This window comes from Manis javanica, chromosome 4 (assembly GCF_040802235.1).
Source record: "Manis javanica isolate MJ-LG chromosome 4, MJ_LKY, whole genome shotgun sequence".
Lineage (NCBI taxonomy): Eukaryota > Metazoa > Chordata > Mammalia > Pholidota > Manidae > Manis > Manis javanica.
This window is the reverse complement of record NC_133159.1, coordinates 161,473,561-161,488,569: the sequence shown is the minus strand read 5'-3', so window position 1 is coordinate 161,488,569 and position 15,009 is coordinate 161,473,561. Positions and strand designations below refer to the sequence as shown.

The 15,009-nt window shown below is 47.5% G+C and overlaps 1 protein-coding gene across 1 annotated transcript; it reads right to left on the bottom strand.

Moving 5' to 3' along the window:
- Window positions 1–10,205: 10,205 nt before the first annotated feature.
- On the bottom strand, window positions 10,206–14,923 carry TUBG1 (tubulin gamma 1). Its single transcript, XM_037019721.1, has 11 exons — window positions 14,764–14,923; window positions 14,351–14,463; window positions 13,965–14,132; window positions 13,040–13,108; window positions 12,697–12,776; window positions 12,139–12,265; window positions 11,842–11,928; window positions 11,579–11,728; window positions 11,037–11,189; window positions 10,792–10,953; window positions 10,206–10,606 (listed from the first exon to the last, which is right to left on the bottom strand). The coding sequence occupies exons 1-11, from the start codon at window positions 14,810–14,812 to the stop codon at window positions 10,409–10,411; spliced, it is 1,356 nt and encodes a 451-aa protein (XP_036875616.1). The 5' UTR covers window positions 14,813–14,923; the 3' UTR covers window positions 10,206–10,408.
- Window positions 14,924–15,009: the final 86 nt, after the last annotated feature.

The window sequence follows — 15,009 nt, the reverse complement described above, 5'->3', positions numbered from 1 at the left end:
GTCGGAGGGTTCCCCTTTCTCTGCATCCTCGCCAGCATTTGTTGTTTCTAGTCTTTTCAATGTTGGCCATCCTAACCGGTGTGAGGTGATATCTAATGGCTTCTTAATGCACAAAATTTTTGCTCACTAAATCATAAATCTATCTATATATACATCTGATGAAGAATTGAAAATGGAATGGGCAATCCTTATATTTTACCTGCATTTCTCCTTCAAGACAACAAAATCTCAACATTGAATTCTGCGTGTAACTGACTTACTACGCTGTACAGATTTGGCAGTATCAGATTCCTCATGTTCCTTTAGGGAAACAGGAAAAAACTAATAATAATTTTTTTAATGGGGGCAAACACATTTTATTCTATGTAAAATAATGACCTTTGCCAGGTTTAAGCATTACAATGTCAAAACCGATTCATTGTAGTAAATGTAGAAAATGCAGGTACGTGGAAAAAGAAAATAAGCTGCAAGGAATTGATACTGGCCCTTTAGGAACTGATAACCCTATTCCTTTCAATATTTGAGGATTTAAATAATATCAGTTGGTGGCACCATTAGCAGACTTTAGTTCAATAGCATCTCAGGGTGAATACTGAGCTCCCAGAAGTACCAGAGCAATAGGTTTTCTTTTCAGTTTTGTTTGATGGAATCATTTGCTGTGTGTCTGGGTTTGCCTTTTTTCCCTCCCAAATAATGTGTTTATGTCATCAGCTGGTTAAGTGTATGGATCGCCCAAGTATACGTAATGTGTTTTCTGACCTTTGAATTAGAAGAGACTTGACTTTACCAAGTGTCATTTACACTGCTAGGTGATCATTTGAATTGGATAATGCAAAAGTCCGAGAAAGAGAATCTGGCTTCTATTCAATTTGAAAGAGAGGTATTTTTGCCGAATGGTAAATTGCCAATGGTAAACCTTATCTGCACTAGTAGGGGGCTAGTACTGCACACATTCCCCTGAAGCAGAATATCTGAATGGCTTCTGTTTTCTTTTGGAATGTATCATGATTTTAGAATAACAGACTTCTTCATTTAGAAGTCAGCCCCTTCTTTTCACAGATGCCTCTGCCCCCAATCAGACACAGGTGCTCCCCTCCTCGTTTTCCTCTTGACCTTCCCAGCCTCCACTATTGCCCCAATCATGCAGTAACGTGAGGAGTTATTTACATTAATGCATAAAGAATAGAGTGAGAAATTCTTCAGCCAGACTATATCTTGCTCATCTCTGTTGTCTTCAGCACTTAGTCCAGTGCCTGGAACATACTAGCTTCTCAGTAAATATTTGTTGAGCGAATGAATGATGAAGCCAAGGCCCAGGGACAGAAAGTGATCTACCCAAGATCACAAAACTTGTTAGTAACCACATTCTGAGAGGTAGGTTATGATAACATTTTAATTGCATGGCATTGTTTGAAAGCACACAAGGAGATGTCAGAATCAAGCTAGATCTTGGGATAAAACTCCTCTGACAGAGGTTATTCACAGAATGAGAAATTCATGTGATAGTCCACAGCTTCAAGACCTGACTCTAAGGTCCATCTTGAGAGGTGCCTTAAAGTTTTGTTTTTCTTGCTAATGCTCTACCAGTCGGAATGATGGGTGCATGTTCCTGGGGAGAATGAAGCCACCTCAGTTGGAAAAGGCTAGGATAGGAGAAGTCCCTAATCTCTGGAAGGGCAGAGAGATCTCTCCCCATCCCCCGGGTCCACAGAACCTCGATTAAGTTCACAGTCAGTCTTTCTTAGAAATGTGTAGTAATTTTTGGCATAGGTTGGGGAAGGCTTGGGGCAACTCTGTGTGTGCGTGTGATGCACATTTAGCCTTGTCCCAAGATCAAGGCTGTTTTTGTTTGTTTTCTGAGGAGGAGAGGGTTGGAGTGGGATGTCAGCATGAGAGGACCTGGCCTTTACGGAGGTCAGAGTGACCCAGGAAATGTAATCTGACCAGTGGCCAGGGGCAGGCATCACTGGGCTTGGTGTAGTCTGACCTGAAGATGTGTTCTGGGAGATCTGTTGCAGTGCAGGGAGGCCTCTAGGAGCTGACACTGGCTGGCTGTTCTCCCAAGTGACAGCTGCAGAGTGTGTGTGTGTGTGTGTGTGTGTGTGTGTGTGTGTGTGTGTGTGTGTGTGCGTGCGTGCGTGGTGTGTGTGTGTCACAGAGAGACAGAGAGAAAGAGAAATGAAGGGAGAAGAAAACAGAGAAGGTGTGGCTCAGCAGACCTGACATAAGTTCTTTCTAGCCACTACTTCAGGGTGACCAGGTGAGCAAAGTTACTGGCTTGCCTGTGTGGCCAAAGGGAAAGGTGTGTGAGGGCTGTGCTGGCCCCACAGGTGGGTGTGTATTGCTAAGGACAAGGGGAGGGGCCTGCGTCCACCTCAGAGGGGACCTGCTGCCTCCACTGGTCATTGTGAGCCGGCTGTCTGAGCTAGGTGGGGTGGACAGGTCTGGACCTGCATCTGTCTGGACCTCAGGGATGAAGTTGGGCAGTTTTGTTCCCAAATCCTCTGCAGACTTTTATGGACAAGTAGGGAAGAATTAAACTTAAGTTCTCCCTCTTCTGACTATCTCTGTCTTTAGAAATCTCATCATTTCTCACTATCAGGAATCGATAGCATTGGCTTAGGACTAAAGGATGAACTTTACAAGTCAAAGACCCGTTGAAATTGTCTTCAAATCCATATGTTTATTTTCTTCTGGGGAGGTGCATAGCAGATTCCCAAGCAGATCCATAAATCAGCAAAGGTTAAGTGTAGGGCACAGCAGAAGGCATGCAGGCATTTATAGGGTCCTTGTTCATTTGGCACAGATATAAATGAATGGAGTATGGCAGTGTCATAATGATCAGTTTGGTGGCTCAGGGCCTGTGGGCTACCAGCCGCAGCACCACCTGACAGGTTACCTCGAGGTATGTTCACACGCATGGGCTAGAGGTAGTCGTCAGGAACTTGCTGAGTGAGCTGGCGACAACTGCAACGCATACAGAGAAATAAATGCTTTGTGTCCAAGGAACAGAGCTGGTTGGAATAAAACAGTCATTGTGGGGACATCCCTGAACACAACTGAACACCTGAGCAGAGTGTAATAATAATGCCCTTAGACTGATTCAATTTACAGTCCATGACAGGCCGGGTCATGAGGCTTTCCAGGGGCCACACTGGACTTCCATTAAGGTTGTTCCCTGGCTCTGAGTGGGGGACCCTCTTTAGCTGTATTGCCATGGTTATGTCCCAGAAGCAGAGGTAGTAGTCTGGCCCTCACTAGCCCCTATTATGTTCATCTCTACTTCATCCTTTCCATGGACCTCAGGGGATCTGGTATTTTTCAGACCATGCCTGTGGCCAGTGCTCTCTGTGATTCATTTCCATCCTTGGGGTCCAGGCTGCTGGGGTACCATTTCCAGAACTGGAATCTAAATGGGTGAGAGAAAAGTTTTGAGGAGCTGTTCTGTCTAGGTTCAGGATTCTAACAAAGAGGGGCCTAGAGGAAGGGAGTCGGAGTCCTCAGGAAGGACAGAGGGTAAGGGAAAGAAGCGTGGTTGTTTTCAAGTCTTTGGGCAAGACGTGGGGCTTTTGGCCCAGTGTTTTCCTCATTGGCCTGGCTGTGGCTTGGTGATCCCTGAAGGCCCTGGCCACTCCTCACCACCTTGTCTGGCCATCTCTTTGGCTGTGGCTGTGTTTGAGCAATGCAAGCCTCTGCAAAGCTGTTTTACAGGAACACATCCAGTTGGCAACTTCGTTTTACCCTTGGATGACCTTCCAGCTCTTCCAGTTCCGACTGCTCCCTCTTCCCTCTAACTCTGCAGGTCAGGCCTTGAAGCTGCCATACCTCCCATTGATCTTGTGTTTTGGCACAGCTGTCTACAGATCCAGTTCATGATTCATGACTATTATTTGATCTTGTAGGAAGTAAGATACTGAAGGTCACTAGTTTGTTTCCATTCAGGTGCTGATGGTACCTTGTAGTGTATCTATCCATTGAGAAACTTGCCAAAGGATTGAATATCAGAAGTTCAGCTACATCAAGCCATTTGGTTCCTGATGGAACCAAATATAAGAACCTTGGGATATCTTTACTTATATCATGCATAAAAGGAATTGAAAAAAATTCATTTCTGAAGTTGCGGAAATTATATCTCTTCCTATTTCCCTCCTCTTTGAAAACTATTGAGGATTTAAGTGCCAACGTTCTTGATCTGCAGGCCAATATAATGAACACATGAATTTATCCTGGGGTACATTATCATTCGATTGTGTGGCAGGTCTTTTTTAATGTCTTCTCTCTTTTTAAATTAGGTAACACTTTTTATTGTTGTAAGATACACATAACATTTAGTTAAAGTGTACAATTCAGTGGCTTTAAATACATTCACAGTGTTGTGCAACTGTCACCACTATCTAATTCCAGAATTGTTTTGGTTCCCCCAAACAGAAGTCCCGTGCCCATTTTTAAATGTCTTCTCATTAAAAGGAAGGTAGGGAATAGAAGCTATGGCCTTGACATCATACCTCCATGTGTTTGACAAACAGCTACAATGTGCTGGGAACTGTGGTAGATATCAAGGATACAGAGATAAAAGACACTGTTCTAGCCCATGAGAAATGCAAAGGCCAGTGGGGGAAGACAGGGAAGGGAATAATTAATTGGAATATAGTTGGGGTTCTTGCCAAGAGAGCAGTAATCTAGTGCAGGCACCCTGAGGAAAGTGGTTTGTTTTTTTTTCCCAGTGGAAAAGCAGTAGCCTCTGCTGTACTGTTGTTTTTACTACTGTTATGGTTATATCAGGAATAGAAGAAGATTTTCTATGTAGATAAATGAATTTTTCAGATAACCAGGCTTCTCTCCCTAGGTCTTAAAACTTAAAACTTTAAAAACTGGTTTTGATGGGAGTATTTGTAAAATGTATTCTTTACTCCTCTCTTTTCTTCTGTGGAATATACTGAATGAAATTCAATCTTTTCTCACTGACTCAAGCCTTTGTATCTGGCTGGGCTGCCCAAAGACTCCTTTGGAGGTCGACGTCCATGGAATGGACAGGCTTATTATTATTTTTTATTAAGGTATCATTGATATACACTCTTATGAAGATTTCACAAGAGAAAAAATGTGGTTATTACATTCACCCTTATTATCGAGTCCCCCCCATACCCCATTGCAGTCACTGTCCATCAATGTAGTAAGATGCCACAGAGTTTGTCTTCTCTGAGCTACACTGTCTTCCCCATGACCGCACATATACCATGTGCACCAATCATGATACCCTTCAACCCCCTTTTCCCTCCCTTCCCACCGGCCCTCCCCACTCCCTCCCCTCTGGTAACCACTAGTCCCTTCTTGGAGTCTGTGAGTCTGCTGCTGTTTTGTTCCTTCAGTTTGCTTCGTTGCTGTACTCCACAAATGAGGGAAGTCATTTGGTATTTGTCTTTCTCTGCCTGATTTATTTCACTGAGGGACAGGCTTATTTCGATCTGCTGGCAAAATAAACTTCACGAAGACAAGTTAAAATAGACCAGGTCTTTTTTCAATTTGCAAATTGTTGAATCATGTTATTATAAATACTATGGTATATGTTATAAATTTTGTCAAGATATTTTTCTCATAAAAGTAACATATTCTCACTGAAGAAAAATGGAGAAGACCAAAACTTTTTAAAATAAAACAAATAAATAAATCAAGCATTATTCCACAACCCAGACATCTATTGACGATCACTTTAGTGTATTTTCCCTCAGCAATGTTTGTGTGCTCCATTTAATACTTTTTTCATATTTAAATCAGGCGTGAGTGTGAATGAAAAGGGTGGCACTAGAGAGTCTTGCAATGTTGGTGCAATTAAGAATCTTGAATATGGTGGTGGTTACACGAAAATATAGGTGATAAAACTGCGTAGAACTTTGCATGCACAAATGTGTGCCCTCCATGTAACAGGTCACGTCTGCATATACTGTGTGCATTGTGTCAATGTCAGTTCCCTGGTTTTGATATCATACCATAGTTATGCAAGGTGTTAACCTGGGGAGGCTGGGTGAAGGGTGCAGGAGCCTCCCTATGCATCTCTTTGCACTTCTGTGAATCTATCATTATTTCAAAATTCAAAACAAAAATACCAGTCTGTAGCCCTACTTTCCCCCTTTATAGTTTCATTTTTGTGAGTGCGTGTTTCAGAGAGATGGTGTATTTTTGGTGTTTATTCTTTTTTGGGGGGGGGTATAGTTTCATTTTAACAGAAAGAGAATGTCCAGGTTTCATATCCATGTGCTTTGATTAATTTCAAAAAACAAAAGGTCTTAATATATTTTAGAGCTAACCGTTAATGAAGAGGGTACATTTCAAAAACATCTTTATTTGCTGGAACTTAGTAGTTGCCAGCAAGCCTAAGCATTCTGCAGAATACACGGGGTTGTATTTGAGCATATCAGAAGGGGAAATTACATGACAAAAATATAATTATAACTCTTAATGACATGAAATTATGCATCTGGGGGACTGGAGACAGAAAGGGGAATGTCATGGCTGAGCATGGGAAGGGCGCCCGGTCAGGAATAATCTGTGAGGGCTTGGGGGAGGGCAGGAAGCCAGCAGGCTGCTGAGCAGAGCTGGTCTAAGGCAGCTCAGGGCAGGACAGGGCATGGTTCTTGAGGCCAAAATGATAAAGAGCAGGCCGTGTTGTCAGTGTGCCAGCATCAGAAAGGAGTGGCGGTTTTGATATCAGGTTCTGCCAAATTTTGGTTGCAGAAAGAGTTCGTGAACAGGAGGGGATAGAAAGCAGGGGGTAGGGATGGGGGTGCAGTGTCGTTTTGGGGAAAAGTCCAGAAAGGGCAGACTGGTGGCTGGAGCTTCCCAGCTGGCTTTCAGGGTTCCTCTTTGCTCAGAGAATTAAGGACAAGCACTACATGACACAGAAAGCCCCCCATGACCTGTCTGGTCTTAGAATAGCTCCCTGACCTCACCTCCTGTTGCTCCCCAGATGTCTTTGCAGTTTTTAGAGTCCACTGTCTTGTTTTCAGGCTTCCTTCCTCTCCCAGGTGCTCTTCCCTTTACCTCCTGTGGTTCCTCTCAGGACGTCAGCTGTGCATGCTGCTCCCCTGCCTACAAAGTCCTGTTCTTTATTTCTGGGAAGCCTTCTGTCATGCCTGGGTGGGGCCACAACCCCTTTCCCCCATCTGGTCTTCCCTCAACCCCAGTTGGGTCTGTAGCCCCATTTGCCAGGAGTGAGTGTCCCCTCCCCAGCTGATGGGAAGGGAATGGTTGAACTGCGGAAGAGAAGCGAGTTCATCTCACCTTCCCATGGACAGCCTGGGCCTGGGCACCTGCTAGTCCCTCTGCCTTCTCCACATCTCCACCTGGAAGCTTTCTCTCAGAATTCAGGACCCTGTCAAATGACCGTTTCTCTGTGTGACTCCCACACTGTCCTTCCATGGCTTTTCATTCTTGCAAGCATTCACCAATAGTTTGGGAGCGCCCACCATTGTGACCCACTGATGTATGCTTGCCACTTCAATGCCCATCTCCTGTGCAGGTGGCTTGGACCATGAATGTTTGGAGATTCAGGACCTTAACTTACTCACCTTGGTATCTTAGGTCCTGGAAAGGGTTCTGGCACACCCTTATATTAAGTAAGCCCTTAATATATGTTTTAAAAGATGAATAAGCTTTGTTTTCAAGGAAATGGTTTTCCAAGAAATTTCTAAATCCTTAAGGCTGGAAGGCACGTCAAAGGTCCCATCATCCACCTAGGGTCTGTCCATTCTGGGCAAGTCATCACGCAGAATTTACTTGATAGGGTTTAGCGGAGGGGCACTTACAGTCTCTATGGCTCCTCATGCCCCCTGAGGATGGCATTGATCTTGTAAAGTTCTTACTGCTGCCCGGCCCCTCTGTAGTTCCCTCTACTGTTTCTCCTTCTGCTCCCTAAAGTGTGATAGAATGAGTCCTGTCCCTCTTGCCATTGATATATTTGGCAGTTAAAACATCTAGGTTTTCTCTTTCCAAATGGGGAAAGACCACTTAGTAGCTGTGTGACCCTGAGCTTCACTTCCCTCTGAGTTTGTTTTCTTGTTTGTAAAAATTGGTATAAAATGGTACCTATCTTATTGCCAAAATTAAGTAAGCTGTATATGTATAGTGCTTAGAACAGTGCTTGGTGTATATTAAATACTCAATAATGACTTTAATATTATTTTGTATTATATTTGACATGTAGCACTTAAAAATGGACAATTATGTTTTAGGGCATTTAATTTAAAAAAACAGAAAAACAAAATATATGATCATGTGCAGAAAATTGCAGAACTAATATAAATATATAAGTTAATATTATATATTATATTCCTCACCTCCAATAAAATTGGGGATCCCCTTTGGTAGGTCTGTTGTGAAGCTTAATGGGCAACTTGGTCTCTATTTTTAATAAATGCTTAATTAATGAACAAATGAACAAATGTCTACTAGGCTTTGATTCAGCCATGATCATTCATATGTACTGCTTCAAGGTTTTCCAGTCATTATGGGTGGTGTTCTTTAATTTAGGGTGTCCAGCCACCCCCGTTTTCCCAAGACTGAGGGAATGTGGGAATTTTAGTTTTAAAACCTAATCTGGGAACAACCCTAATCTGGGTTCTTGGGACTCAGAACTTTCAGTGCTAAAACCAGGATGAATTGGTCACTCTACTGATAATTCAGAAATTCATTTGAGGATTGGAGGGACGAATCTCCTACCTCTGGATTCCATGGCCCGGGTTGCTACTATAGCGATGTCAGAGATAGGAGGTGAGTGTTTCCAACTGCATCTCACTGGGTGTTGGACCCTCCCTAACAGGGCCTGCAGCTTTGTAAGAAACTTGGTTTTATCAACTCACACTGCAGTGATCAGGCCCTAGGGAATTTAAATAAAACTTAGAAATGATTGGGTTAGTAGATCAGAATGTAAATTTAAAATGTTCCTGTTACTTTCCTAGGGCAGCCCCTTTCCTGCTTAAGGTATCCAAGAGGGAATGGAGAATGAGCACGTGGTAGAGGTGGGTGTTACCGGAGGTTGTAGCGTATGTTGGATTTTAATTGACCGTCCACTGCAGAGTGCCCCTTTCTAGGGAGAGCTGGAATGCTTGTGACTGGTGGAGATCACAAATAAGGTTTACTGGACTGACTCAGCAGCTCTCTGCCCAGCATCTGTGCTTACCATGAGCTCCCTACCTACCCTCGGGCTTGTCACCTCTTTGCCTCATCTCAATACTTTCCAAAGTTATAATCCCTAAAATCCAGATTTGTTTCCACCACTCTATTTTTTAATGAAGTGCTTCCTGCTACTAGATCTCCGTCCCTGGGGCATAGCACCCTGGAGTGTTCTGGGAACATTACCTTTAAATGGTTCATTTTCTCTTACTTTAGTCAAAGAGGCTCCTGTTCCAGGCTTAAGTATTTCCTTCCCCAGCTTCCCCACAGCAGCTCATCTCCCAGCAGGAACAGTTACTTCTGTCAGACCACAGGGATTTTTCACAACCAGCCCCACCTGCTGCCCTGATTCCCAGAGGCCTCCCTCCCGCCCCACCTGGCCTCCTCGCTGCCCTCTAGTTGACACACTTTGGGGTTTGCTGCTGGCCAAGAGCAGGGAGGGGCTGCGTGGGGCGATGAGTGATCTGGAAATAGCCTTGGGGGAGGGGCCTGGCTCTGAAGCTGGCATGGAGGCGTTTGCCTGTGCTTGCCGTCTAGGCTTTAGATTTGGTCTCCTAACTTGATCGTCCTAGACTCCAGCTGCCTGACCAGTGGCACTCCTGGACTAGCTCTCTGGCATTGCCCTGCTTGCAAGAAAATTAAAGGCACTTGGGGTGCCTCTGTTGCTTGCCCAGGGCCTGCCTGGTGGTGGGGATGGTGGCCACAGGCTTGTTGCTGTGATGGTCAACAGGACACTGATGTGGGAGCATGAAAGAGGTGGAATAATCACCTGATACAAGGAGGGGTGGGAGGGAACTGGGACCCAGAAAGTCAGATAGACAGCAAGGTAGTTTATGTGGGCCTTTTTACCCTGGAAAGGAATGTCCTGGGTAGGTCAACCCCACCCATGTTCTCCAAAGCCAGGCAGGAGAAGGAAAAGCTAGGGGACGCTGCTGGCTTAGAGCTGAAGATACTGGAAGCAAGGCAACCGTGTCAATGATGGAGAGAAATCAAGCATCTCCCTTCCCCAGTCCAAGCCTTCAAAGAGACCAGCCACATGATTTATATCCAGTGCTTTATTCAACACAAATAGTCTCATCAGAGAAGTAAATGTGTCCCCAGGCCAACAGGGAGCATGTATGTGTGTTTATGAGCAAGAGCTGCCACACAGGGGTCCCTGCCCTGTGCTCAGACAGTGCGGTCCATCAGGCGGGGCCTGGGTGAACCAGTAAGGCAGATGAGGGTCCCTGTTCCGGGGGCCTCACTGCTCCTGGGTGCCCCAGGAGATGTAGTCCGGCCGCGTGGCTGCGTGGTACTCATCGATAAGCTCCTGCACAACCTCCCTGGACGTGTCCAGCTCGTCAAAGTTCTCCTTGAAGATGTCCTCCTTGCGGAACTGCTCCAGAAAGGCCTCCCGCTTCCGCAGCTTGTCATACTGGCGACAGGTCCGCTCAAAGAGCTTGGGGTTTGCAGAAAGGAGGTGTCACAAAGGATATGGAGGAACAATACTGCTCACAAAGCCAGGGAACCAAGGTTGGGCTGGCTCCATGGTAGGAAAGCCATAAGCAGGGGCAGCAGACATGAGAGAGGAGAGGTAAAACCAGGAAAATTATTAGGGAAATAGGTGCGAACCATGAGTCTCACCGAGGAGATGCTGGTGTGATTGGCCATCATGAGCCCGCTGACCCGGTGGGCTGAGGGCAGGTAGGGAGACTTCCTCGACAGCGCCACCTGGATGCTGGCTGGGCCCCAGGGGATGAAGTTGGCCAACTTCCGTTCCCGGATCCTCTGCAGGCTCTTGTGGACCTGGGGTGGGCACACGAGTGGGGGTGGTAGCCTCTCCTCTACCCCTGTGGGTTGTGGGTGTGGAACCGAGGGGCCTCGCCTACCTGGGTGGGGTCCACCTCCCCCTGGATGATGTTGAGGATGGCGATGTAGCAGTGGTTGGTCTGGCGATCCCGGCCTGTGGACACCATCACGTTCTTGGGCTGCAGCAGCCGCCTCATGACATCCAGGACCGTGGTCTTCCTCACGCTGGCCACCTGAGGGGACAGCAGCCCACACTCAGGACATGGTCCAGAGAGGAGTAGGCAACACATGGCCCCCACTGGCTTCAAGGTAGTACAGTCTCTTTGGGGAGTGACTTTAGATTCAGCTCTACACTGAGCCTCTGCTGTGGGACCAGGGCTCTTAGCCCTCCTTAGCTCAGTGAACTCACGCCCCTGTGCAGGAGCCCAAGCAGACCCCGTGTAGCCCAGGTCCTGGGGGAAGCCAGAGGCAGAGGGCAGAGGAGAGCAAGTCAACAAGAAGCCATATGGTCTGTGCCAGTCCCTGAGCATGGAGCCTCCAGGGGCCGCAAAGGGCAGGTCCCAGGGAGGCAGGAGAAGACAAAGGCCTGGGCAGAGCCTGGGACACGGAGGGCTGCTCTTACCGACTGGTCTGTGGTGAGGGGGGTGTAGCCGGTCATGAGGAAGTGGAGCCGTGGTGTGGGAATGAGCGAGGCGATGAGGCCAATGAGGTCGTTGTTCATGTAGCCGGGGTAGCGCAGTGTGGTGGTGCTGGCGGACATGATTGTGGACACCTGGGGATGGGTGCCATGTCATGGCCTTGCCTCGGGGTGGGGGGCTCCCTTCCCCAGATGGCACTCTGGCAAGGAGGGGTTCCAGTCCAAGGGAATCCAGGAGTGGGGCTCACCAGCTGGTTGATCTGGGAGAAGGACGGGTTCTGGATGTGCAGGCGGTCTGTGGCAATCCGGTTCAGGGCCGTGTTGTCCAGCACCACCTGGGGGGACAGAAGAGGGTGACAGATTATGAGGAGACAAAGAACAGGCACTCTGTCTGAGTCTGTGCTCTGAAGCTCACTTTCCTTGGTGCTTTCTGGCTAGTAAGACCCATCCAAAGGGACTTGCATAGGACTGAGGCACAGGAGAGCTCAAAACGGACTTTTGAAATGCATGAAAATGATGAAATAGAGGGTTGGTAGTGGACTCACCACACAGTCTGCGTTCTGGGTCAGCCTCTTGAGCGTGAGCAGTGAGTTGTAGGGCTGCACCACCACATCACTCATCTCGTCCTGGTTGGGAAACACTGAGTATGTCTGCACTAGCTTCTTGGGATACCTGGTTGGGTGTTGAGAGAAGAGGGTCAGGGCAACAGACTGAAGGCGTGGTGAACATGGAGCTCCCAACAATTGTCAGGAAGCAGCTAAATCCCGACGGGGAAATTAGGGTGGGTCCCAGAAGGGAGACTTTCAGAAGCTTGTAACCCCCAAGGGAGAAGGGCAGAGAGCCATCTTGAGATTTAGGGTTCTCACTCTAAACCAGCCATATTCCCTGAACCTTCATCTCTTCTTTTAAGGCCTAGATTCTAGGCTCCAGGTCCAACCACTGGGAGTGTGATCGGGTTCTCAGTTATCATACTTTCACTTTTATTGCTATAGGAGGGAACAGAAGGGCCCTTTCCTGCTCCAGCAAATAGGAAAGTGTATCTAGAGGGCCTCCCAGTTACCTGGGAAACCAAGTCCCCCCAGCCCGTCAAAACACAGACCTACCTGTCATTCAGCCGTTCTAAGAGGTAAGAGCCCAGGCCAGAGCCTGTCCCCCCAGCAATTGAGTGACACAGCACAAAGCCCTGCATGGGGAAGGCTCAGTCAGTGTCTAAGTATCTATGGACAAGATTTTAAACCAGATGCATCCTCCCATTTCTTGGACTCCTGTCTTCCCAAGCGGTCTCCTCCACTTCCCTCCCCTGACACATACAGCTCAGGAGACTTGTGTCCAGCAAGGCCTGGCAGCTTCTGTCCAGTGGAAAGGGTATGTGGATGGCTCTTGTACCTAACGGGTGTTGCTGAGCATCTTTATGTCAGCTCCCCCCAGCATTCCTGAGACACTCACCTCTAAACTGTCACTACCATCTGCCTCCCGGTCGATGATGTCAAAAATATCCTCGTGGATCTTCTCTCCCTGTACACACAGGGGGAGGTTCAGAGAGGGACAGAGCATGGAGCAAGACCTCAGAATAGTCACCCTCGACTCTCCTTCTAGCACCTGAAAGTCCTTCTTTGGGGCACAAGTGGCCCTGCTTTTATTTGCATTGAGAAGCAGTATTGCACAGTGGTTATGAGCAGGCACTCCAGACCCAGACTGCCTGGGTTCATATATTAGCTCTAGTTCGGTTTCACTGAGTGACTCTGGGCAGGTGACTGAATCTCTCTATACTTCAGTTTCCTCATCTGCATGTACAATGAAGGTAATAATATGGGTCCACAGTCCCTGATCTAAAATCTTTAGGGCCAGTTATTTTTTGGAATTCAAATATTTTGGATTCTAGAAGGGTAATATGGTACATATAATGTATGTTAAGCAAACCACGAGTGGGGGGCTGAGGTGTGCTAATCAAATACATTAATACTTCTGCAATGAAAAGTGTATTAACAATAAGTTGGATAGAAACTATAGAACAGTCTATCTCCACGAAGACTTGGCTTTGCTGATAAATAAGTTATAAATTGTCTTTTGGTCTCAGAGCTTTTTTGATTCTGGAAAGGCAAATAAGAAGCTGTATACCTGTAGTACCTAGTTTCAAGGTTGCTGGGAGGTTTAAATAAGTTAATATGTGTAAAGCACTTAGCATGGCCTGGTACACAGCACCTGTTAGTATAGACTCTTAACAATATCACATAGTTGACTTAGAAAAAAAGAACTCCCCTCAGCCATGTCTCTCTCCCTCTACCACTCATACATTCTCCTGGTTTCATCTCTCTCTGGGAAGTCATACAGGAAAGGGAGTTTTGGGTCCTGCCAGGGAATGGCAAATGACCTGGGAGAATCCGCTGGCCCAGTTGTTGCCAGCTCCTCCTCCGTGCTCTGACAGATAGATGTTCTCTGGGTTATATAGCTTGGCATAGGGGGAGTTGAGAATGGAGTGGATCACCCGGGGCTCCAGGTCCAGTAGCACCGCCCTGGGGATGTAGTGCTCATCGTCTGCCTGTTGAGGGGACAGGGGAGAGGGGAGTGGGGAGTCGGGGTGGTAATCAACTCAGGTCTGCCCAAGCCTCCATCCTCCCAAATCTGGCTCCTGCCTGCCCTCCCTCAAGCCATTCACCCTGGCTCCTCTGCCCAGCGGGTTTCCCAGTACCAAGCCACTGCCCTTCCCTTTAGGCCCCTTGGGTCACTGCCAGCCCTGTCCAAGGCGCTGATGGGCACCTGGTAGAAAAAGACGTCCTTGCGGTCAGTGCCCTCAGTAGCGAACTCCTCCACGATGCCCTCGGGGCTGATACCGTGCTCGGCGCATAGTTGTTTCCAGAACTCGAACCCAACTGGAGGAGGAGGGGCGGTCGGGAAAGAAAGAGAGAATATCTGGGTCTGGCCAGGTTCCAGCTAGGGGCTGGGAAACTGAGCACTTGGGTCAAGGGATAGGAAGTCAAGCCTTAGGAATCAGAGGAAAGGGCTGTATGCCAGCGACTGGGCAGGGAGGGCCCCTCGAGGGTGGGTAACTGGACACTGGGTCAGGCATGTCCCGCCTTTCGGAGAACTAGGGTTCTGGGGAGGACAGATGGAATCCAGATCCCACAGAATCTAGGGAACCTGGCTAGCGGAGGGGCCGGAGTTTCGCTCACTCTGATTGCCGCACTGGCCCAACTGTAGGGTGATGATTTCCCTCGGCATCGCTCCTCAGTTACCCGCGTCGCAGCCGATCCCGCTAGCAAAGCCGCCAGTCGCCAACCCGCTAGCCTCAAGACGCAGGCGCCCAACAACTCGCTCCGCCCACGAACTTTCTCCTCTCCAATGATCACTGAGTTTCTGGCGATGGCACTTCCTCATTTATTTGGCTTCAGTCATAGAAACTGCGCGTGCGCAGCCCA

Excerpts from the sequence above, each read along its gene's own strand:
- TUBG1 (XM_037019721.1), bottom strand. The coding sequence starts at position 14,812 with ATGCCGAGGGAAATCATCACCCTACAGTTGGGCCAGTGCGGCAATCAG. Across the intron at positions 13,109-13,964 it reads GGGCCAGCGGATTCTCCCAG|GGAGAGAAGATCCACGAGGA; the intron begins GTCATTTGCCAT and ends CTGTGTGTACAG. Across the intron at positions 11,729-11,841 it reads TCTCCCAGATCAACCAGCTG|GTGTCCACAATCATGTCCGC; the intron begins GTGAGCCCCACT and ends ACCCATCCCCAG.